The sequence below is a fragment of the Sinocyclocheilus anshuiensis genome, unplaced genomic scaffold (genome assembly GCF_001515605.1).
Source record: "Sinocyclocheilus anshuiensis isolate Anshui unplaced genomic scaffold, SAMN03320099.WGS_v1.1 scaffold697, whole genome shotgun sequence".
NCBI classification, from domain to species: Eukaryota; Metazoa; Chordata; class Actinopteri; order Cypriniformes; family Cyprinidae; genus Sinocyclocheilus; species Sinocyclocheilus anshuiensis.
Genome location: NW_015538036.1, coordinates 1,194,484 through 1,217,720, shown reverse-complemented (window position 1 = coordinate 1,217,720; position 23,237 = coordinate 1,194,484). Strand labels below are relative to the sequence as shown.

The window sequence follows — 23,237 nt, the reverse complement described above, 5'->3', positions numbered from 1 at the left end:
CATGTTGTGATTTGGCTAACAAACTAATGCTATGGGAGGCAAGCAATTAGAAGGGTAAGAGTAAAACAGACCTTCCAGTTCTCCATGACATTAAGTTTATGAAGCAAGATATTTAGGCTATGCGTCTGTGCAAATATAGATATTGTTGGGTCAACCATGACAAGAGACCTGGACTTCAGGGAGATAACCTAGGATTTATTACATTCAGCTATCAATGTTACAACATCCATTCATGTTGCCTGAAGGTTATGCATCAATCTGGACTCCTGATGTAAAGTATAAACAGTAGGGGCCTGTAACCATTAGGAATGTGAGATATGTGAGGAACTCCCTCACAAATCTATGTATATGGGTCTGGTCCCCAGACCATTCAAGTCAGAGTTTGTCTCTCTTCATGTTGCAATGGAGGTACTGGAAACTATTCCAACAAATTCCCTGCATGTCATCAGCTATTAGTGTGCAATCCTCAGCTGTTGTTTAATCAATTGCACAACTGCAGTCAGATTAATCACGTGAAAGACAGATGAATTGGCCCATTGAAGTTTCTGTCATGTAACTTTATTTCATGAAACATGACCAATGTGGACACAATTTTCAGGCAATCTAAGCAAAGAGGAAATAACCCTGCAATACCTGCATGAAACTGTACAGTTAGAAAAAATTGTAGCTGGCAGATCATTTAAAATAAAAGAACTAGCAAATTTTGTGACAGTGACACTAAAGTGTGTTCTATGACTTCCTGTAGTCTGATATCTGGGATGCATGCCTCGATCACAGTGATTCCCAACCCTGGTCCTGGAGGCACCCCAACACTGCACATTTTGCATGTCTCCTTTCTCTGACACACCAATTTCAGGTCTTATGCCGAGTTCACACTGCATGATTTTCAAACTCGTGGGATCACAGTTGTTTTCACACTGCGTGACTATCTGGGGTAGCATTCAGTTGCTGCTTTGTTCACATTGCACGATGGATCGGCGACAGGGGGTTTCACATTGCATGACTTCACAATAGGAAGAATCGCAGACAGCTCCAGATATTTAGCATGCCAAATATTTTGCAGGCGTCGGTGACGTGTCTGCGATTCCCTCAGATCGCATCTTTGATAATTCACACTGCGTGATTGTCACTCGCGTGAACGAGCGACGATTTTCCTCCGATTTCGGGCATTTGTCAGCGATTTCGCAAAACCTGTCGGCAAGTGAAAAATCGGGCTAAAATCGTTGTCACTCGCGTGAACGAGCACCGATTTGCCTCCGATTTCGGGCATTTGTCGGCGATTTCGCAAAACCTGTCGGCAAGTGAAAAATCGGGCTAAAATCGTGCAGTGTGAACTCGGCATTAGAGCAGGGATCCTCAAGTCTGGCCCACGAGATCCACTTTCATGCAGAGTTTAGCTCTAACCCTAATCAAACACACCTGAGCATGCTAATCAATGTCTTCAGGATCATTAGAAAATCACAGGTAGGTGAGTTTGATCAGGGTTGGAGCTAAACACTGCAGCGCATTGGCCCTCCAGGGCAAGAATCGAGGAGCCCTGTCTTACCCTGCGTTCCGTTTGGAAGGGCTCATCCCTATGCCCTAATCCCTTCAAAGGGTTTACCCTCCGGAGTGAGAACTTCGAAGGGTTGAAGGGTGTAGGGGACCAAACAACTGTTTCTTGAAGTGCCCTTCTGCATCATCATCACGTGCCCACACGGAGGTGCCATCATCATGCAAAGAATCTGCGCAAAGGATCATGGGAGCCCGAAGTGTCCATCAGTTGTACCCTTCGAAATCCTTCATTCCAAAGGGCCCTTTGAAGTGGCCAGTTTTGAGCACTTCGGTTTGGAACGACCCTTCAATATGGCGGACATGATTGTTTTCACTCCGAAGTGCCCTTCGGAGGGCGATATATCCCGTTTGGAACGCACCGTTAAGAGTCTCTACTAATGAGCTGATGACCTGAATTAGGTGTGTTTGATTAAGGAGATATGCAAAACATGCAGTGTTGGGGTGCCTCCAGGACCAGGGTTGGGAACCACTGCTCTATCAGGTATATTTGATAAATTATATTAAACATTAAAAGTAGCTATAGCTCATACTGAATGCCTACATTACCCACTTAAATGTGTATTGCTCAAAGTCAGAGGTCTTGACCTTCTTGACTGTATCCAGCAATTAAAATCATACAATAATAATTTTGATGTAGTCTATTGATTTAGACTCAATTCATGTAAAACAGCTTCTAATCGAATAAAACGTTATATTTTGCTATTATTTTTCCCACATGTGGTGATTTTCCCCTTAAAAAATATAAATGTAACCTAAAATTGTGAAACCCAGGAACCTTTCTGCAACGTAGCAGGAAGACAACTAATGACAAAAAGAAATCGAGGCATTGAACTGTGTAGACAAATCCCAATTTTTATAAACGGGGGTATGCTAAAAGGTCTTGATCACTAGAGCGCCCAATCCTGTTCCTGGAGATCTGCCTACCTGCAGAGTTCAGTTCCAAACACACCTGCCTGTAATGATCAAGAGCTCCTGAAGATGTTGATTAGTTCGTTCAGTTGTTTAATCAAGGTTGCAGGAACAGGATTGGGCACCCCTGGGCTTGATTGATACCGTTTTGACCACTTTATTCTGCAGCGACAAAACGTGTTATAGTAACGTTAGTATTCAAAAAAAGGTGGCTTAAAAATATTTATACTAAGGACGTGGCAGGATCACATAAAAATAAAATGTATACAGTCAAAAAAAAAAAAAAAAAAAGCACAATACGCAAGTCGTGTGTTTAATCTAAACTACTACATAAGCAATCGATATTCAAGACCAAGAAGATTTCAAGAGAAAAATCGATTTCATTGCGCAAGCAGGTCAAAATCGAACAGAAAAGAGCATGAGGGCGGCACAACAACACGAGCCGAGAGTGATGGATTGTCTTCTTTCATGCAACACAAACTACAATGCAACAGGCAAGCACGAATGACTACACACAACTCGACTGAAATGCTTGAGAAAATAAGCGTTAATTGCAGTAGAATAAAATACATGATGATTTACGTACACATTCTACGTTAGCTACATTTCAGATGAATATAATACACGCGAAAAGCGGACTGCTTTGAGAAAAACTGAAGGCAGTTGATAGGATATGTTAACGTTACCTGATACCACCAAGGCTTCGTTTGGTCCTACCGTGTGGCAATTCCCCATATTTTTTCCTGCCCGACGGCTTTAAAAAGCTATTCGGAACGTGAGATTACTTCTTTTTTTCCAAGGACGACGGAACAGTGTATTGAAAACAGTCAGATACAAAGACAAGGCATTCAAAGCAGTCTTGTGTACACCATATTCCTCCCGATTTCTGCTCGCATGCACCAGAAGTCACCGCCCTTTCAGAGATATGGCGACTGTTACTACGATACATGTTAAATTTGTTATTCTTTAACCTTCCAGTAGAGGGAGCCATAAGATTGGAAATGAGCCTAGACACCAGCGTTGCTCATATCTTTTGAAAAACAAAAAACTTTTATGAGTATTTATTGACTACTTTGTCCTTCAGCTCCAGACAAGCTCACGTCAAAGGCAATTTGAGTCAACTTTACCCAGGATTTTTTTTTTTTTTTTGGATGTCGGGTCTTAATTTTTTTAAATCAAGGTTGGTTTTCAAAGATTGTTTAACAAGAAAATCCAGGATGGAAGTAGGCTAACCACCTTGCGCATAAAAATGTGAGCTTGGTTACGTCCTATCTGACCTGTTGGTACAGCTGATGTTTTCTTGGCTTCATGTTCAGCTGCATTTTTATCTTGTAAATCAGTCGACATGCTCACCTTCCACCCAGAGCTTACCATCACAGCAGTGGTTCTCTGCTTTAAGTTTAATAGAAAATAAAAAAGCATATCAGATAAACAACAACAAAATTATGAGTTTGAGCCCTATATCTTGGATTTAGAATACCCTTTTACCCCAAGCGACTTACAAATGGAGAACGTCATTAAATTTGTCATGAGTCAACGTCTATAGTAGGCCTACATAATGCCAAATTAAAAGTACAAACTGCATTAATACACAGAATTGAGGTAAAATGAAAAAAAAGTGTTGTTTTTTTTTAACAGCAAGCCAAATCTGTTTACCTCATTTTTTTACATTAAGGGATTAAGTAAACACTCAATTCATGGATCTGCTTTTGACGCATATCTTGTATATGGAAGTGAATAACAACTTGAGGAATCCACATCATGGTTGTGTGGTTTTGGTAGTTCATAATATACTATTCAAACATCATCTGTGCAGACATGTCAGCAAATGTAATCCGGCTGAAAGCTGCAGAGCACCATCCTTTTATTTTAATAGATGATGGTTGGATTAACCTTTACTATAACAAAGTGATGGGGATGAAATTTTACTTTCCTTTTTTGAGCTTGAGGGAAACCAGCCAGGATGATGCCCTCCATCGCCATGCTTTTTGGTCCCATGTAATTACATATCTGGAGACAGTCTCATAAGTCATAACACTGATCAGATGAGAAGCATGGCCCTCAACAGTTAAGCTTTGTTGTTGCCTGGAATGTGATAATGTTCCAAAACCAAAGCATTCCTTTAAACATTTGGTGTTATTACTCCAGTCAAAAATGTATGCTAAATAATGAATAATAGCTTTATACCAGCCTTCAGATGCTTATTTTGCATTCCACACTCTAAAAACATTATAGTTCTTTACACGTAGTAACAGTTCTATTTAGAACCTTAACTCCCTGAAGAACCCTTTTATGCCAAAATGGTTCTTTGTGTTAGAGTTTAGGGCTCTTTATTCCCATCTTTTTGTTTTTCAAATCTGTAACTGTTAAAGTTACCTCATTATTGATTTTCTGGTGCTCAGCCATTCAACTACAGACCATAAACACACTCTCAACAGGTAAATGATTTTTCTTAAATTGAAATACAAATGTAATGTTCTTTTCTCTTTTTAGTTTTTTTGGTCACATGTAGCAGCTCTGTTAAGATGAGGACATTTCTCTCCTCTTCTCCACTAAGTAACAGAAATATTACATTCATAATCCATATTGTTATATTTTTTTCAATTATTACTTGGGTTTATGCATAAACATGCAGTCACAAAAAAAACATTAGAACTATCCCCTGACATTCTACAGTATTACTTTTTCCTTTTAACATTGTGAAGGGCTCACATTCTGTCAATTTTTACTACTTTTGGCCTTTGTGAACATCATTGTTTTATACATGTTGTGTATTTCAGATGCATGACATCTCACAGCCTCATCATCTGCAGAGAGAAACTGCCACTCAGTTACATCAAAATGATGGACGTAAAGTAAAGGCATCACTGAGGATTGTGAAGATATTTCACAGGAACTTTGTCTTCATCACATCTATTTTCTGTCCTGTTTTGTGTTTTACTTCATGTATTTGTTCATTGTCAATTGTCATTTATTAATATATTCAGCTACAGTAATAGCTTGTTAAGAGCACTGACATTTTTGCTACAATTTAAATTTTTTTTACTTTTCAATAAAAAGTACATAATTCACACAACATGCTGCTGCTGTTGTTGTTTTAATGTAAAACCCTAATAGAGGCTATAAGATATTATGAGACAATGTAGATAAAGCAATTTTAATAATATATAAAATAATATTGATAATACTAATATTATGTAAATATACTAATATAGTAATATTAATGAAAATAAACTATCATTAAAAAAGTTATTTATAACACCATTAAGGTTCTACATAGCACTTTCAAAGCATGGTTCTTTAGCACATAAAAGGGTTCTGCTATTGTTACAAGCTGAAGAACACTTTTGTTTAGAATTTTTTTTAAGAGTGCATTTTGGTACATGACCAATTTGGTACTTGACCAATTTGCATTTCAATATGACTTATCATTTAGACTTAATGTGCAAACCTAAATTTATATTTAAAATTTAAGGTTCACATTTCACAGATTTAGTAAGTGACCCTGGACCACACAACCAGTCATAAGGGTACATTTTTCGAAATTGAGATTTATACATCATCTGAAAGCTGAATAAGCAAGCTTTCCATTGATGTATGGTTTGTTAGGATAATATTTGGCCGAGATACAACTATTTGAAAATCTGAAATCTGAGGGTGCAAAAAAAAATCTAAATATTGAGAAAATCGCTTTTAAAGTTGTCCAAATGAAGTTCTTAGCAATGCATATTACTAATCAAAAATTAAGTTTTAATATATTTACAGTAGGAAATTTACAAAATATCTTCATGGAACATGGCCTTTACTTAATATCCTAATGATTTTTGGCATAAAACAAAAATCAATAATTTTGACCCATACAATGTATTTTTGGCTATTGCTACAAATATACCCCAGCGACTTAAGACTGGTTTTGTGGTCCAGGGTCACATATAATATTTCTTCCAAACAGGCTACTTATAATGACATTTTATTGTTTTTTATTTAGCTTATTTTTAATCTATGCTCTATAGAATGGCCATAAGTACAAAAATATATACTGTATATACTGAAATGTCAACAAAAGCTTTATTTTGCAAGACTGTACATATGACACACTGTAATCAGGCATGTTTTGCGTTACTATTTTAAAATGTACAACAGTTATTAATGATCATGTTTATCAGAAAAAAAAAAGATTTACGTTAAGCAAACATTAAGGAAAGATTTACATTAAAAATTTCAGTTCAAGATTTGTCTGAAGGATGTTGGTTACTGATTGTAGGGTGCTGATATATGTTCTTCACTTCACAATAGCTCATATGGATTCATTTGCAGGCTATTTCTTCTACAGGCTCCTAAAAATAATCAGAAACAGTTGATAGTGAGCCTTCTCTGTTTATTATGTAAAAAAAAGAGTGTGAGAGAGAAGTATTCATATTGTATGGACATATAGTATAAACAAAATATAATATAAAAATATTAAAGGTTTATACTAACCTCTTTTCAATAGCCTTCATGATGTATTTCTGCATGAATTTAGATTCTGGATTCAAGCATTTCTGCTCTGTACTATTTTTCAGAGTAACACTACAAAAACACAAGACAAAATAAGCTGCATGATTATTTATGTCAGTCAACATATTTAAACAGAGATGTACAATATTTAGAGAATATTTGTATGTAAATAACAGTATACACTTACACAATCTCCTGGGTTTTACAAGAGGGACTTGGTGGAATGATTTCAACCTTCTCAATCAGTTTTGGAGGAACCATGTTCACACCTTTGTCAGCACAAAAACACCTGCCCTTCGGAACTCTAGCCTGGCCTGGAAGAGAAAAACAGTGCATTTTACCATTATCTGCAACATCCTGCCATGCAAAGAAGGTTTCACAATATAAATGCACAGTATGAAAAACAAAATGTGCATTTCTTCAGTCTCTAAAGTTCAGAGATCAAGCTCACCTTTCACCTCTACAACAAGCAGGCAGCCTAGAATAACCATAGCTGTAATGATTTTCATGGTATTCATTTTATGTTTTCACCTCCCTAATGGCTGGTTAATGAAGTTGTGTATGATTAAGTTCAGCTGCTGTGTTTTTATGCTTTTGTAAGGGGTTTTCCCTCCCTGACAATTTTTCAGTTTTTGTTTCTATGGTCCTGCATCTGTACTTGTCTCGTTTCTCAGAAACACTTTCTTTTCATGTAGACTTGACCTTTCCAAGAATGAGGAAGCAATCATTCCAAAGATCGTTTTCTTTGGTCAATATTAGACTATTATTGCAATTAAATTGCAATTATTTTCAATATTAGACTATTATTGCAATTAGAAGCATTAGGCCATTAAAACATTAAAAACATAAACATGGTGTAATTTAATGCACATTTTTATTATGAATTTACAGATATCAGTCTATGTAAGTATTAATACTTGGGATTTCCAGTGACTCTATGTGGGTAACATTGCACCAGTAGGTGGCATGGCAACGAATAAGTGAGTCACTGAACCATTTTTCAATAGATATGTTAAAAAAATACATTCTTCAGGTACAAAATAAGTGTGATTATGAGTGAGTCAGTGAATCATTTACTCAACCGAATCATTCAACAACCAGGGGCATAGCTGGACTTTTTTTACTGTTGCACAAGCTCCATTGTAATGTGAAACGCTATAAGACACATGTGACATTTGAATCTGCTGTGGCTTAGTTTCAAACTATTTTTCTTAGCTGATGAATAATAGTCAAAAGTAACTGACAATATTGTACATAAAATGTATGTCTCTTCCTTGTAAATTGAACTATTGTATACATTGTGCTGCTGTTGTTCTGAATATCAGACTGCGACCTTGTGCAGACAGCTGAATCACAGTGTGGTGATGGAAACCACAAACTAGTACACAGACCAACACTTCTTTTTAAATAGATGTTAATAGGTCAGTTAGTTCCTCTTACTCACTACCCTTTTATTTTACATTCTGTGTTCTATTTTAAAGTCAAAACAGTTATTTATTGAAATACATCAACATGGGAAAACCCCTTATAAGACTGGTATAATTATTGGTATAAACAGCTGTTTTTTTCTTTCAGGAATATCAATATAGTACATAGAGAATTTAAATACACTTCCATTCAAAAGTTTGGGATCAGTAAGATTTTTAATGTTTTTTAAAGAAGTCTCTTATGCTCACTAAGGCTGCATTTATTTGATCAAAAAACAGTAATATTGTGAAATATTATTACAATTTAAAATACCCGTTTTCTATTTTAAAATACTTTTAAAAATAATTTCTTACTGTGATGCTAAGCTGGATTTTAATTCATTATGTAGCTATGTCATTTTCAGTTGATTGATTTATCCGGTGCAGTGGCAATCTGCAGTGGCAAAAGTCTTCATATAAGTCAAAAATAGACTCTGTTTAGCAATTTTTTTTTAAGCTTTATTGAGTTTTCACTTCCCAGACCTTGTGTTTTAGATGAGACTATTGTTACCCATGAGACTATTGCTTATTGGAGTGTCATATTCATTTACACTCAGAATGTCAGAATGCAAGAACTACTCTGAAAGAGGTCAGGAGACATAATTTATAGATAGAAAAGCTTTATTTGACACATCTTTGTGGATAATGAAAATACAATCAGCATATTATAAAAAGACTGTACATATGACACATTGTTCAGTGGTCTTATGAAAATACATTTGTGAAAACAACCAAGTGGTCAGAGAAAAAAGAATTTAATCAGCTTAGACAGGAAATATTTTTAGTTTTAAAGTTTTTTTTCTAAATTGAACTCCAACTTATGAGGCAGTATATTAATACATATGAAGTCATTTGAAGGATGTTGGTGCAGATGATGATGTCATGGTGTTCTTCAGTGGCACAGAGGCAGTTGTACTGTGTGGTGCTGTCTGCTGGCTCCTGTGAAGATCAGAAATATTTTGCATTTAATTGAATTTCCAATTAATTCATTCCTTTTTTTTTTCAAATTGCCATGTCTCTCTCTGCCACACAAATCTACATCTTTGCATTGAATATATATGTGAAGCATGAGTAAATATACTATTCTCACCTCTTTTCAAGAGCCTTTATGATGACATTTTGAGTGAATTTTGACTCTGGATTCATGCATTTCCGTCCTGCACCATTCTTCAGAGTGACACTATGAAAGAATAAAAAGCAATGAGCTGAATCTTACTTGGGTTTGTTTTACTTGAAAATGAAAATAAATGATTGTATACAAATGTAGGCTGTGCTTACATAATCTCATGTTTGCGACAAGATGGACTTGGAGGGATGATTTCAACTTTCTCAATGTTCTTCACTAAAACCATGTTTGCACCTTTGTCTGCACAGAAGCACCTGCCCTTTGAAGACCTGTCCTGTCCTGGAAGAGAAATGTCATATATTTCATTAGTCTATTAACTGCAAAACATTACCATAAACAAATGTACATTCTGAAGATATGCTGAATGCTCTTTATCTGCGATTCTCAGAGCTCAAACTCACCTTTCACCCCTACAGCGATCAGGCAGGCGAGAAGAACATTGAACATTGAAAAACATGAACATTGTGTAATTTAATACCAGTGGTGGACGAAGTACACATCCCGGTTCTTACTTGTGAATTCAGTTCACTGGAGACTCGCACTAAACGGTTCATTTGAATCAGTGAGTTGTCGACTCGAGAACAGCTGCAATCGGATCATTCCAATTCGTGAATGAATCGTTTGGTGCGATTTGGAAATTTGGAAATGCTGACATGCACAAATGTCATCAATATGGGAAAACGTATAAGACTGGTATAATTACTTCTATAAACACAGCTGTTTTTTTTTTCAGGCATATCAATAGAGTATATAGAGAATATATATACACTGTTGTTTAAAGGTTTGCGATCAATAAGATTTTGAATGTTTTTTTAAATAAGTCTCTTATGCTCACTAAGGCTGTATTTATTTGATCAAAAATACAGAAAACACTGTACTATTGTGAAATATTATTACAATTTAAAATAACTCTTTTCTATTTTAATATAAATATAATTTCTTCCTGTGATGCTAAGCTGAATTTTCATCAGCCATTTCTCCAGTCTTCAGTGTCACATGATCCTTCAGAAATCAGTCTAATATGCTGATTTATCATCAGTGTTGGAAACAGTTGTGCTGCTTAATATGTTTTGGAACCTGTGATACTTTTTTTCAGGATTCTTTGATGAATTAATAAAAACATTTTTTCAACTTAACACATTCTTGGTGAATAAAAAAATATTTTCTTTAAAAAAATACTGCCCCAAAACTTTTGAACGGTAGTGTATATATTGTTACAAATTATTTCTATTTTGCTATTTAAATGCTGTTCTTTTTAACCTTGTATTCATCAAATATCCTGATTAAAATGTCACAGGTTCCAAAAAATATTAAGCAGCACAACTGTTTCCAACATTGATAATAAATCAGCATATTAGAATGATTTCTGAAGGACACTGAAGAATAATGATACTGAAAATTCAGCTTTGCTTCATAGGAATAAATACATTTGACAGAATATTCACATACAAAAGAGCTATTTTAAATTACAATAACATTTCACAATATTAGTTTTTGAATGTATTTTGATCAAATAAATGCAGCCTAAATGAGCATAAGAGACTTCTTTGAAAAATATAAAAAACCTTACTGATCCCAAACTTCTGAACAGCAGTGTATGTATAGGTAGGTAGGTAGATAGATAGATAGATAGATAGATAGATAGAATGGATAGATGGATGGATGGATGGATGGATGGATGGATGGATGGATGGATGGATGGATGGATATATAGATATATATATAGATAGATAGATAGATAGATAGATAGAAATATTGTGGGTATGGGATCTCAATGTCTGCTCTAACGATACAATGAAAGAATAACAGTGAACACTAATTGCTGTTTTGTTCATGCATTCACTATATTCCATCACTTCCTCCTCTCTTCCTTTTTCAAGAGAGACTCATTTGTTTAAACTTTCTTTCATTAATGATGACACAACTAACAATAAGCAGAGCAGAAGTTCCCATGTTTAAGACGTTTAAGGCTTTTTTTATAACAGTTTCTTCTGATCACAGTTGGAAGTAGCTGTCTAGATGTTGTTTTAATTCATTATGTGGAATGGAAATGTAGCTTGATATCATTTTCAGTTGATTGATTTATCCAGTGCAGTGGCAATCAACATTAGTTTGCACTGGCAAAAGTCTTTATACCAGCCATATCAGTCAACTGAGACACTGTTTAAAATAGTAGCAGTCTTTAAAACGTAACTTAACTTTCATGTCCCAGACCTCGTGTTTTAGATGCCCATGAGACTATTGCTTATTGTAAATGGATTATCATATGCATTTTTACTCAGAATGTCAGAATGCAAGAACTACTCTGAAAGAGGTCAGGAGACGTATTTTATAGATATAAAAGTTTTATTTGACACATCTTTGTGGATAATGAAAATACAATCATAAAACAAATTATAAAAAGACTGTACATATGACACATTTGTGAAAACGTTTGTGAAAACAACCCAGTGATCAGATAACAAATAATTTTATCAGCTTAGACAGGAAATATTTTTAGTTTTAAAGTTTTTTTTCTAAATTGAACTCCAACTTATGAGGCAGTATATTAATACATATGAAGTCATTTGAAGGATGTTGGTGCAGATGATGATGTCATGGTGTTCTTCAGTGGCACAGAGGCAGTTGTACTGTGTGGTGCTGTCTGCTGGCTCCTGTGAAGATCAGAAATAGGTTACATTTAGTTTCATTTCCCATTAATCAATTAATCAAGTCTTTTTTAATTGCTCTCTGCCACACAAATCTACATCTTTGCATTGAATATATATGTGAAGCATGAGTAAATATACTATTCTCACCTCTTTTCAAGAGCCTTTATGATGACATTTTGAGTGAATTTTGACTCTGGATTCATGCATTTCCGTCCTGCACCATTCTTCAGAGTGACACTATGAAAGAATAAAAAGCAATGAGCTGAATCTTACTTGGGTTTGTTTTACAGTTGACTAATTAATTGAAAATGAAAATAAATGATTGTATACAAATGTAGGCTGTGCTTACATAATCTCATGTTTGCGACAAGATGGACTTGGAGGGATGATTTCAACCTTCTCAATGTTCTTCACTAAAACCATGTTTGCAGCTTTGTCTGCACAGAAGCACCTGCCCTTTGAAGACCTGTCCTGTCCTGGAAGAGAAATGTCATATGTTTCATTAGAGTCTATTAACTGCAAAACATTACCATAAACAAATGTACATTCTGAAGATATGCTGAATGCTCTTGATCTGCGATTCTCAGAGCTCAAACTCACCTTTCACCCCTACAGCGATCAGGCAGGCGAGAAGAACAAAAGCTGCAATAGTCTTCATTGTCTTCTTGCTCTCGTTGAACTGTGCTTGTGTTATGTCTGGGTCAGTGAGATTATGACTGAAGGACTTCAGGAGTTCATTTAAATACTGTAGGATCAGGGTTTCCCCTCAGTTTTAGTTCTCTTTTTAGGTTTCAGTACTCCAGCTTCCTCCCTTTTTTCTCTTTTTATTGCGATTTCTCCGAAGCACTGTCCTTAACCCTCATGGAGAGAAGCCTTGACTTAGGGCACCCTGTTTGTAACTTTCCATGAATGAGGAAGGATATATTGCTTAATTAGACTGGAATATAGTGGGAATTGTGTTTTGGCGGGAGTACTACTAGATGTTAGGCTAAAACATTGAAAAACATTGGGCATTTAAGATATTTTGAAAATGTTTTAATTGATTGAATTTCATGGCTTTTATTGTCTGTTTTTAAACACATGACAATCTGTTGTATATATGTTGTATATAAATTAAGGTAACAATACACAAATAGATCAAATGCACACTGAACCTATTTATTAACACAATCTTTTGCAATAATTTTAATGATAATGACCCACTGTTTCAAAGAAATCTGTGCATATAACTACAGTACACGGTGACAGGCACCCAAGTAACAACCAACAATTTCTGTGCATTCAATCTGACTGATTCCTGCTCCTGTTTATAGCTACACTGTGAAGTTGAAGTTTGTTTAATTTTTGACTGTTTACCAATTGGATGTAAATGTGGTCCTACCCTTTACTGAAATCAGCTTTCTCAATAGTCAAGTTTTATATCATTCTTAATCACCCACTCCCCTTAACCAGCAACACCCCATCTGCTAGGATAATATCCATTTTTCTACAGATTTTTTTCTTGCAGTGTTTTCCCAAAGAGGTCTGCCATCCAAGTCCTAACCAGACTCAACCCTGCTTAGCGTCAGAGTATTAGCTGCTGGTCATCATTAAAGAACATTTTCAATGTAGTAACCCAAAGATAATAGTTTTAACACCACAGTTCAGCCAAGTCAATAACAACCAATGAAAAAATAAAAAAAGCTTCTTAGCTTATACTCTAAAAATATAATGAGTGGATCTACTGCCACAATATTAAATAAATGCATGATTGCAAAAAATCTAATTTATTTAATTTATTTATCAACCTATATGTAGGGCAATAGAATATACGGTCTGTACAGTATAAAAACCATTACGCCTATGGGATGTCCCCATTTTTCACAAAAACAAACCTGTGTGTGTGCGTGTGTGTTTACATGTTAAATACTGTTTCTGTTATGTTATAGTTTTTGTGGTTACCATTTTTGCCAGTGAATGTTTTACTTCATTGAATGTACTTGCTAATTAAGTTACATTAAGCATGTGATATGCTAGCCAAAAGTTTTTTTTAGCAAGTTGATCAAATTTATAAATATTTACCTTTGCCTATTTAACACAAGATCTGTTACAGTCATTTTTGGTCTGAAATTAAAAAAATTATAATAATGATCCATCTCCATGATCACAAAGTGTGGCTGGGATCTTTTGGTTTTGCTGGTGTGCTTGTGGATGTTTCATTTATTTATTATGAAGGCATTAAAAACCACAAACAAGGATGTGGGACAAAAAGTGTATTTTCTGTGGAAAATGGTCAGTTGTTTTCACTACCTCTTTATTTTCAAGTCAGTCTAAACAATATTTGTTACATTTGATGGTAAAAAGCTGATGACATATATTGGCCAGTAATATGTGTGAGTTGTTTGTCCATAAATTATTGTATAGTTTTCTCTAAGCACTCATGGGTCGTGTTTTTCAAATGAGACTTTTTTGGTGAGCCAGGTAAGTTTGAGGATAAACTGGCATAAACCAAACCTTTAGGAAAAGTTTCTAGTCAAAATGGGTTTTGTCATATATTTGTATGGTATGTACAACACTTAACGTAAAGCAAGTAACGTTTGTTTGCAGATTATTAAATATTTCAGTTATGAAAATTTTCTAATGATGAAATTCAGTGACTAATCAGAGTTCCAATGTTGAAATTCATACCAAATAGTTTAACGCATAAACAAACTGCAAATCAGGTCATTAGACAAAACTTCTCATTTCACTGGAATGTTATCAAGTGTTTTCACTACCCTTTTCTTTATATAGGATCTTAACCAGACATTGTGTTGAAGTCTAAGCTAATGACTTAGCACAATCATGCTGATGAAATGCAAAACTGAAACTGAAAAAAAATAAAACTTTTTGTGAAATCTGGAAATGTCACTTCAACTGCTACATATATATTAAAAAAAAATAGAGTGATTATGCATACAATGCATGCTGGTATTATCAGTTAACACCAGTAAAGCATGGAGTGTCGCAAGGATCTGTCTTAGGCCCTCTGCTATTTTCAATATACATTTTGCCCCTTGGCAATATTATTAGAAAATATGAGATTAGTTTCCATTGTTATGTTGATGATACCCAACTATATATTTCAACAAGACCAGATGAAACTTCTAAATTAACTAAGCTAATAGAGTGTTAAAAATGTAAAAGATTGGATGACCAATAATTTTCTCCTATTAAATTAGGATAAGACAAAGAATCTCATAACACAGAATCTATTAGATTAAAATGTCCATCTAGACGGATACTGTTACTTCCTCTACAGTCAAAAATTTGGAAGTAATATTAGACAGCAACGTTTGTTTTGAAATTCATATTTCACATGTTACAAAAACAGCATTCTTCCATCTTAGAAACATTGCCAAGCTACGGAACAGGTTACCTGTTTCTGATGCAGAAAAGCTAGTTCATGCATTCATGACCTCAAGACTGGACTATTGTAATGCATTGCTATGTAGTTGTCCTGCATATTCAATAAACAAGCTACAGGTAGTCCAAAATGCAGCTGCTAGAGTCCTTACCAGGGCAAGAAAATATGATCATATTACCCCAATTTTACAGTCTCTACCTATTAAGTTCTGTATCAGGTACAAAATATTACAACTACTTATACGCTGTGCTAATTTTTCTCTATTTGCTTCTCTGTTTCTGCCACAGGATGGGCATCCGAGGTAACTTGGAATTACACAAGCTTCAGTCTGGATTCAACCCTTACAAAGATCTGAGATGACTAAACACCTGAGAAGAGATGATGCCAACCCCTCAGAGGACCTCAGATGATGCCAACCCTGAACCAACATACAAAACTACCAAATGTTGCTATAAGTTTGATTGCATCATATAATAATTGCTGTTAATAGTGTTCATCGTCTGTTTGATTACGTCATTAACTAACTGCATGATATTTACTGTACATTTCTGACATATGGACATAAACTTGACATAGTCACCTCTGATAAGCTACTCCTAATAAAATATAATGTAGAAACTTAAATTTTCTGTGAAGCTGCTTGGCAAAGATTTGTATCGGGAAAAGTGCTATACAAATAAATGTGAATTGAACTGAATAAAATTCAAAGTTACTTTTTTATTATAGTCATTTGTCTATTCTCTATTTTTATCTATTCTAGTCCACTTTAGAATAGTCTATTGTCTTTATTATTAGTGTTATATTTCATTTTATTAACTTAATTTATGTACATCTGCGCTGTCTGTACTTTTTTTCTGCACTGGAAGTTCCTGTAATCAAGACCAATTTTACTTGGCAATAAAGCTCTTTCTTATTCTGATTCTTACATTTTAGAATTCATTAAGTTATTATTTTATTTTCATTCATTTATTTCATTATTTCATATTATTTCATTACACTCATTTATTTCATTTGAGCAGAATCATGCAGTCTGAATTCAGTTTACATGCAATTATGACATCACTTAAAAAATATTGGCCTGTTTATGATTCATATGTAATTCAGACATATCACTCTGACTGGGATAATGTTATTCGATTTGTATGTCAATCATTTTATCTAAATTGTCAAAATGCATTTACACTTGTGATGAATGAATGAATTAATTAATTAATATTTTGTGCATGATGTACAAAAATCTGACAGTTGAGATAAGTCCCTCAGGAGGCTACTTGTCCCAAATACAAGGTCATCTTATTCAAGTGAACCAAGATAGCCTCCTTTGATTTTCAATTTTGTGCTTTAGACAGTTTTAGACAATGTTTCCATTCCTTGAAGATGCATCCTTGTCCTTTATGCTAAAACAGTTTTTGCGCGAAGAATTAACAGAGACCAAAGAGCTAGAATTTATGGAAGACAAAAACTTTTATTTGATAACACAGTGGACACAGATGGACAATGAAATAATAAACATTATAAGTGGACTGTATAACAGCAACAACAGTGTTTATTTGTTTTATGAGCCTAAAACAAAACTTATACACAAAATGATATATACAGTAGTCAACATTTGAAGTGGATCAAAAAAGTTAATCAAAGTTGTCCTAAGACAAGACAAGAACGCATTTTGGTTTTAGGTTTTAGGACAACTTTGATGACAGGCTTTGATCCACTTCAAATGTTTACTACTGTATATATATATATTTACTTTTTATAATTTTATAATTTGAAATTTATAATTACTACACAGTCAGTTGTATAAATTATCAAGCAGAAAATATTTACAGTTTATGCATATGTGTTCTAGGCAAACTCATGCAATGTATGCAAACTGTCAGCTAGAGGTCATACAGCATCTGAGGATGTTCTTCATTGGCATTATAACACAGCAGCTAATCCAGTCTCGCACTAAGCATCTACTGCCGGGCCCTGTAGAGATCAGAAATAGTTAATTATATATTAGTTTAAATATTCTATATTATTTGTATATAATTTATTCATTTCAGAAATTGCCAATAGGTCAAACAAACAACAAAAAATGTTACACTCACATCTTTTCAAGAGCCCTCTTGATTAAATTCTGTGTGAATTTAGACTCTGGATTCAAGCACTTCCGCTCTGTGCTCTTCAGATTGACACTGGAAATAAAAAAGGAAAGATGAGCTGAAGGTGTTCAAGAGGGTTGAGACAGCAGCATGATCATTAATAGTAAATATCTGTACAAAACCATTGTTTTTGTCCTTACATAATCTCCTGTTTCCCACAAGATGGACTTGGAGGAATGATTTCAACCTTCTCAATGTTCTTCAGTAAAACCACATTCACTCCTTTGTCAGCACAGAAGCACCTGCCTTTGGAAAACTTCTGCCCTGGAAGGAAGATTGTACTTTATAGGGTGCAGAACAGCATGATAAAAAACTAATTAATATAAAAAATAAAATATTTTTAAGAGATACAGTTATATTACAATTATTCAATTATAGGTCTTAATAGGCAACACTCACCTTGTACTTCCGTTGCAAGCAGACAGGAAAGAAAAACAAAAACTGCTGTAGTCTTCATAGTTTTTAAAGTTTTGACGATTGTCTAAGACTGTTATTGCCAGTTCAGCTACAGTACTTATAGCTGTCAGAAGATCAGGGATTTACAGAGCGGACTCAGGTCCCAGTTTCAATTTCACAAGCACGGCAGTTTCGATTTCCCATTTCTTTGAAATGCCCTGACTTTGTCTCGTGTCGTTTAGTGCAAAGATTATTCTGGCCAATGAGGAAGAATAATAATTTGTTTTACAGCAATTTTGGAAGTTGGTGTAAATTCTTTCAAACACTATTTGAAGCCCAAGGTAAATGAAGGGATCAAATGTAAAATCTCTGCACAAGCGCTAAAGCATCCATTATACTGGCAATCATCCTTAATTATAATACTCTTTGGTCAGACAACAGCAAACAGTGTTCAACTCCATGTGCATAAATTATTCAAATGTTTAAACTGCCATTATAAACACAATATTTTGGATTATGAAATGACCAATGTTGTGATGATGAAAATCAGTGACATCACGTCAAACGTGAACCCAACTTCTGTTTTCAGAGAAATCAGTCATCAGTTTTCACTACCTCTGTATATGGAATAGAGTCTTAATAAGAAGCTCACACTTATGAAGGGGGAAAAACATTTTGCAAACTCATGTCATGAGCAAAATGTTTACTTTGATCTTTTCTGTTGCATTTCTAATGCAGAAGCAAAAGACCAACATACAAATAACAATGTTTTGTGAACATGTAGGTTAAGTGTATGTGTACGTCTAGCACACTATAGTGCTGATTGTTAAACTTTATGTTTATATTACCTCATCGACATGCTGTTTAGTATAATTAATAATACATATGAACCCAATCTGGTTCTTATACACATAAGCTACAGTCTTGATTCTTTGTGTTTATGTATTTTGCCACCAATTTACCAAAACACAAAATAGTAAAATTTTCTCATGAGATTGGGGGGCAGTTGCATAAACATAGTCATTATGCTAAGACTGTGTTTTAAAATCTGCACGACATGAATATTGCGATTATCTTTTCTTCCCTACACTGTGAAAAAGAAACTGTACTGGCAGCTCATTACACATGACATGACATTATCCATTGATTTTACAGACATTTCTGTTAACTACAAAACACAATGCAATGAGGCGTAAAATTCAAAACACTGGTAAAACACCTGTAAAAAATTCCTTCAAAATATACAGTATATTGTGGCCTATTTTTACAGATTTTTTTAGAGTGTATTGTGATGTATCTATGAATAAAATGGCTTCTCAGTAGCAGTTAGCTATAGGGATAATCAGTCTTAGTTTTCAGATTCAAATTAGACCAATATACATTTTTATCTAATTGATTTAAAAAAGTTATGACCAGTCTTAAAGAAAAAAAAATATGACTAACTTGTAAGACTTACTTAAGCATTTTATGCAATGAACAGCCTAGCCAAATTTCTTTGACCACATCTCACACATAAAGTATGCCCTGTCTGTGTATTTAAAGGGGTCATATGATGCGATTTCAAGTTTTCCTTTCTCTTTGGAGTGTTACAAGCTGATTGTGCATAGATAATATCCCTGAAGTTGCAAAGACTAAAGTCTCAAAACCAAAGAGATATTCTTTATCAAAGTTAAGACTCTGCCACGCCCCCCTAAAACGGCTCGTTCTAACACGCCCCCACATATCTACCTCACTATGTGGAAATATTAGCATAATGCTGCCCAAATGTTCACGCAAAGAAAGAAGGCGTGGTTTCAGTAACCGCAGTTAGTGTTGAAGCAGCCATGTCAGGGAGCCGCTGTGTGTTTCTAGGCGAAAGCAAAAGCACTTTATTTGGCCTTCCGAAAGTAGATGCATTTAGGAATCTTTAAGATCACTTACAACAGAACAGCAATGCATTTTATGGACGACCGTTTCATGAACCTAGGAGAGGAGGTAATTCTGACTTTGCTATGACAATCTGGTGCTTCTGAATCAGCTACTGTTTTGTTATTAGTGTAAGTATTTGCTATTGACTGTTCAAATGCGGAGTTTTGCGCATCGTGTGTGTGTGTGCGCGAGCGAGCGAGCGAGAGAGAGAGAGCGAGAGAGCGAGAGAGATAGAGAGGGAGAGAGAGAGCGAGAGAGAGAGAGAGAGAGAAAGAGAGAGCGAGCGAGAGGATGAAGCTCGCGATTATGGTAAGGGGCGTTACATTTCCGACGAGTGCTTGCGATGTTCGGCCAATCACAATGCACTGGGTCAGCTGGCCAATCAGAGCAGACTGCGCTTGTCGGAAGGAGGGACTTTGTATAAAACGAAGCGTTTGAGAGAGGCGGGGCATAGAGAACCTACAATAATGTACAGTATTTGAAAAATAATGTGTTTTTTGAACATTAAAGCATGTCAACATATTCTGTTACACCAAATACACAAAATAATGATCTTTAAAAAAGCATCATATGACCCCTTTAAGACATTGTGTCAAGTCAAAGGAAGTTGAACTTTTTAAAACACTTTCATTTTTTAATTTCACTGTGATTCATCCCTTTCCTGTGTGAACAAGCCTGTAGGTACTAAATTTGGATTGTCTTCTTTTAGTGACATATCATTTTTGCGGTTTCCCTGTGACTGGTGAACACACTCCTACAGACTCAAATGAAAACTTATTCACAGTGTTGTTATTGTCCCCTTCCTAACTATGCCATTTCTTGTACCATTTTCATATATATTGTCAGAAATGTGATATTTCTATGTTCACCCTTGATTTGTGGTGTTGAGATATTTTCCATTGCTCAGTTTCCCTTGTTGTTTCGTATTGTGTCTTGTTGCGCTAACTTTGGTTTTTAGGATGATGTCATATAAATACGCCTTTTTATTGTATATTTTTATAATATTACTTTTTTTTATATATATATGTGTATATTAGGTGGAAATAACATACTGTTTTTAAGTGTTAAATGGTATGGGGGAAAAAATGAATTGGTTGCATCTGACCAGGCAATAACTTTGCATCTTTATTTGCATCTCCTGTTTACTTTTTGCACACACAGAGACATGTAACATAACTAATATTTCTTCAGGAACCAATGACCAAGACCATAAACGCAAAAATTATCAAACCTTCACAAGATTTTATTTGAAACTTTCATCTGACATTTAACAACAAACAGAAGAACATCCAACACATTGTTTTTAAATAAATTAAACTACTCATAACATAATGTGTAAATATAATATATAAAATACTCTATTGTAATAAATGAAAGAATCAATACAGCTTTTTAATGACAGAGTCCACAGTGGCCACAACCTTCACACATTTTACTGAGCACTCCTAAAAAAGAAGAAACATAAATAAACATTACTCCATTGTATTTCTTAATTTTTTAAATATGAACGATATGAAGTTCAGGTCTTCAATATCAGTTGTTATGTGATTGATATGACTCACCTGGTCTTTTTTGCAATCCTCTCAATGATGTTCTTGGTAAACAATGACTCTGTGTTTAAGCATCTTCGACCTTCACCATTTTTCAGTGTGACACTGTTCAGACACATCATCAGGTTATTTAAAGAGAACATAGATTGATAATGTCTTAAATTCAATTAGAAATAATAATGTACTTACACAACCTCCAGATGTCCACAGGATGGACTAATAGGGTGAATTTCAACTTTCTCTATCAGCTTTGGCCTCACCATTTTGAGACCAGCACCATGACATAAACATCTTTGGATTCCAATCCCGGGCTTCCCTGGAGGATGATAGAAATAAATGACGGAAATTATTTTTCTGAAACAACGAAGCAACAGATTGTGCTGAGTTAGTGAAATGTTAAAAAAAAAGCAAAAACAATCTTACCTTCAATAGCAACAATGGCCAAACTGACAAAAACAAGTAGAGCTGCCACAGTCTTCATTGTTTCAATCTCTTGAAGGTCTTCACTTTAAGCCACTTGACTGACCAAATGTGAATAAATGAGCTGACTGGCTTCATTTTATATGCTACATCAGAGACATTCTGGGATTTCCCTGTTTGCTGCTCTAGTGGGGGATAAGATCTGGCTGAGTTCCAGTTACTCTTTCTATATCTTACTCAGTTTCTGGGAAATACTGTGCAGTGTTTTCATCATTTTGTTTGGGTTAATTTCATCAGGTTTATATGGCACACATACACAGTTTTACACATATCAGATAGAAAACAAAAATAAGAGAATAATATATAATAGATAAGAGATATACTAATTGTAATAAGAAACAAAGTGGCTTTTGATAAACTAAAATTGTGTACTGTCTTTACTATATAAATAAAAAAAAAAATTTTGGAATTACAACAACAGGCCTATTTCATTCTGATCTGCCATTAAGCATCCATTTTTTCCTGTTATATATAACATTCAGCACAGAAAAAAAAACTGGACTCAGAAACTGCAAAGCAAGTATGATTTTTTTTTTTTGTCATCTGGACTTGAGGGAACATGTAGTAAAGATATGTTTCAATATGTTGTCAAAAGTACTGATTATGTTTCACAGACCCCACTTCAGCAAGCTCCCAGATCCATGTTTCTGGAAAAACTTTTCGAATCGTCACTGCTGGAGAATCTCTGCTAAAATCAGCATCTGGCAGTAAAGACATCCCTAACTCTGGCTCTGGAGCATATTGCAGGGTGTCTACAGATATGAACAAGTTAAATTTAAGACTTTTTAAGACCTTTTCAATACCACCTTATTTGAAATTTAAGACCAAACCTCTGATGGAAATCACACATTATTTTACATACGTATAATGTAATATTTAATTTGTAAAATGTAGAAAAAAAAAAAATAAATAAAAAAAAATATATATATATATATATATATATTAGTGCTGTCAAACAATTAATCGCAATATATTGTTTCTTGTTTTGTTCATTACGTCGTATGTAAATTACCCTCAGTTCGCTCAGTGCTTGGTCTGGCACTGTTTATGTTTAGCTATTACTGTTATGAGTGTTTGCCATCTGTGAATTATATCCTGTTTGGATTATCATTTTGTTTAGTTTATTAAAGTAATAGTACTGCAACTTTGGTCCGCTTTGCCTCATCTTCCT

The 23,237-nt window shown here is 34.7% G+C and overlaps 6 protein-coding genes across 6 annotated transcripts in view; all 6 read right to left on the bottom strand.

Annotated features, from left to right (window-relative positions):
- LOC107681360 (flotillin-2a-like) overlaps nt 1–3,404 on the bottom strand; it is a 30,009-nt gene extending 26,605 nt beyond the window's left edge. Inside the window, exon 1 of the mRNA XM_016477638.1 lies at nt 3,150–3,404. Coding sequence (XP_016333124.1) covers nt 3,150–3,198 — 49 coding nt within the window. The 5' untranslated portion in view covers nt 3,199–3,404. The remainder of the gene's footprint in view (nt 1–3,149) is intronic.
- Nucleotides 3,405–6,576: 3,172 nt separating this feature from the next.
- On the bottom strand, nt 6,577–7,500 carry LOC107680777 (C-X-C motif chemokine 10-like). Its single transcript, XM_016476826.1, has 4 exons — nt 7,412–7,500; nt 7,148–7,274; nt 6,943–7,032; nt 6,577–6,800 (listed from the first exon to the last, which is right to left on the bottom strand). Exons 1-4 carry the CDS (start codon nt 7,476–7,478, stop codon nt 6,791–6,793), a joined length of 294 nt encoding a protein of 97 aa, XP_016332312.1. The 5' UTR covers nt 7,479–7,500; the 3' UTR covers nt 6,577–6,790.
- A 1,648-nt stretch (nt 7,501–9,148) lies between these two features.
- Nucleotides 9,149–9,999, bottom strand: LOC107680803 (C-X-C motif chemokine 11-like). Its single transcript, XM_016476854.1, has 4 exons — nt 9,954–9,999; nt 9,705–9,831; nt 9,517–9,606; nt 9,149–9,365 (listed from the first exon to the last, which is right to left on the bottom strand). The coding sequence occupies exons 1-4, from the start codon at nt 9,997–9,999 to the stop codon at nt 9,275–9,277; spliced, it is 354 nt and encodes a 117-aa protein (XP_016332340.1). The 3' UTR covers nt 9,149–9,274.
- A 2,037-nt stretch (nt 10,000–12,036) lies between these two features.
- LOC107680767 (C-X-C motif chemokine 11-like) lies at nt 12,037–12,911 on the bottom strand. The gene is made up of 4 exons (XM_016476815.1): nt 12,804–12,911; nt 12,553–12,679; nt 12,351–12,440; nt 12,037–12,206 (listed from the first exon to the last, which is right to left on the bottom strand). Exons 1-4 carry the CDS (start codon nt 12,859–12,861, stop codon nt 12,116–12,118), a joined length of 366 nt encoding a protein of 121 aa, XP_016332301.1. The 5' UTR covers nt 12,862–12,911; the 3' UTR covers nt 12,037–12,115.
- A 4,517-nt stretch (nt 12,912–17,428) lies between these two features.
- Nucleotides 17,429–18,193, bottom strand: LOC107680797 (C-X-C motif chemokine 10-like). The gene is made up of 4 exons (XM_016476849.1): nt 18,132–18,193; nt 17,873–17,996; nt 17,679–17,765; nt 17,429–17,556 (listed from the first exon to the last, which is right to left on the bottom strand). The coding sequence occupies exons 1-4, from the start codon at nt 18,187–18,189 to the stop codon at nt 17,544–17,546; spliced, it is 282 nt and encodes a 93-aa protein (XP_016332335.1). The 5' UTR covers nt 18,190–18,193; the 3' UTR covers nt 17,429–17,543.
- A 3,193-nt stretch (nt 18,194–21,386) lies between these two features.
- Nucleotides 21,387–22,102, bottom strand: LOC107680787 (C-X-C motif chemokine 11-like). Its single transcript, XM_016476836.1, has 4 exons — nt 22,010–22,102; nt 21,776–21,902; nt 21,599–21,691; nt 21,387–21,481 (listed from the first exon to the last, which is right to left on the bottom strand). Exons 1-4 carry the CDS (start codon nt 22,065–22,067, stop codon nt 21,469–21,471), a joined length of 291 nt encoding a protein of 96 aa, XP_016332322.1. The 5' UTR covers nt 22,068–22,102; the 3' UTR covers nt 21,387–21,468.
- Nucleotides 22,103–23,237: the final 1,135 nt, after the last annotated feature.

Excerpts from the sequence above, each read along its gene's own strand:
- LOC107680797 (XM_016476849.1), bottom strand. The coding sequence starts at position 18,189 with ATGAAGACTACAGCAGTTTTTGTTTTTCTTTCCTGTCTGCTTGCAACG. Across the intron at positions 17,997-18,131 it reads GCTTGCAACGGAAGTACAAG|GGCAGAAGTTTTCCAAAGGC; the intron begins GTGAGTGTTGCC and ends TCTTCCTTCCAG. Across the intron at positions 17,766-17,872 it reads TGTGGGAAACAGGAGATTAT|TGTCAATCTGAAGAGCACAG; the intron begins GTAAGGACAAAA and ends TTTTATTTCCAG.
- LOC107680803 (XM_016476854.1), bottom strand. The coding sequence starts at position 9,999 with ATGTTCAATGTTCTTCTCGCCTGCCTGATCGCTGTAGGGGTGAAAG. Across the intron at positions 9,607-9,704 it reads TGTCGCAAACATGAGATTAT|TGTCACTCTGAAGAATGGTG; the intron begins GTAAGCACAGCC and ends ATTCTTTCATAG. Across the intron at positions 9,366-9,516 it reads ATAAAGGCTCTTGAAAAGAG|GAGCCAGCAGACAGCACCAC; the intron begins GTGAGAATAGTA and ends TGATCTTCACAG.
- LOC107680777 (XM_016476826.1), bottom strand. The coding sequence starts at position 7,478 with ATGAATACCATGAAAATCATTACAGCTATGGTTATTCTAGGCTGCCTG. Across the intron at positions 7,275-7,411 it reads GCTTGTTGTAGAGGTGAAAG|GCCAGGCTAGAGTTCCGAAG; the intron begins GTGAGCTTGATC and ends TTTCTCTTCCAG. Across the intron at positions 7,033-7,147 it reads TGTAAAACCCAGGAGATTGT|TGTTACTCTGAAAAATAGTA; the intron begins GTAAGTGTATAC and ends GTGTTTTTGTAG.
- LOC107680787 (XM_016476836.1), bottom strand. The coding sequence starts at position 22,067 with ATGAAGACTGTGGCAGCTCTACTTGTTTTTGTCAGTTTGGCCATTGTT. Across the intron at positions 21,903-22,009 it reads GGCCATTGTTGCTATTGAAG|GGAAGCCCGGGATTGGAATC; the intron begins GTAAGATTGTTT and ends ATCATCCTCCAG. Across the intron at positions 21,692-21,775 it reads TGTGGACATCTGGAGGTTGT|TGTCACACTGAAAAATGGTG; the intron begins GTAAGTACATTA and ends GTGTCTGAACAG.
- LOC107680767 (XM_016476815.1), bottom strand. The coding sequence starts at position 12,861 with ATGAAGACTATTGCAGCTTTTGTTCTTCTCGCCTGCCTGATCGCTGTA. Across the intron at positions 12,441-12,552 it reads TGTCGCAAACATGAGATTAT|TGTCACTCTGAAGAATGGTG; the intron begins GTAAGCACAGCC and ends ATTCTTTCATAG. Across the intron at positions 12,207-12,350 it reads ATAAAGGCTCTTGAAAAGAG|GAGCCAGCAGACAGCACCAC; the intron begins GTGAGAATAGTA and ends TGATCTTCACAG.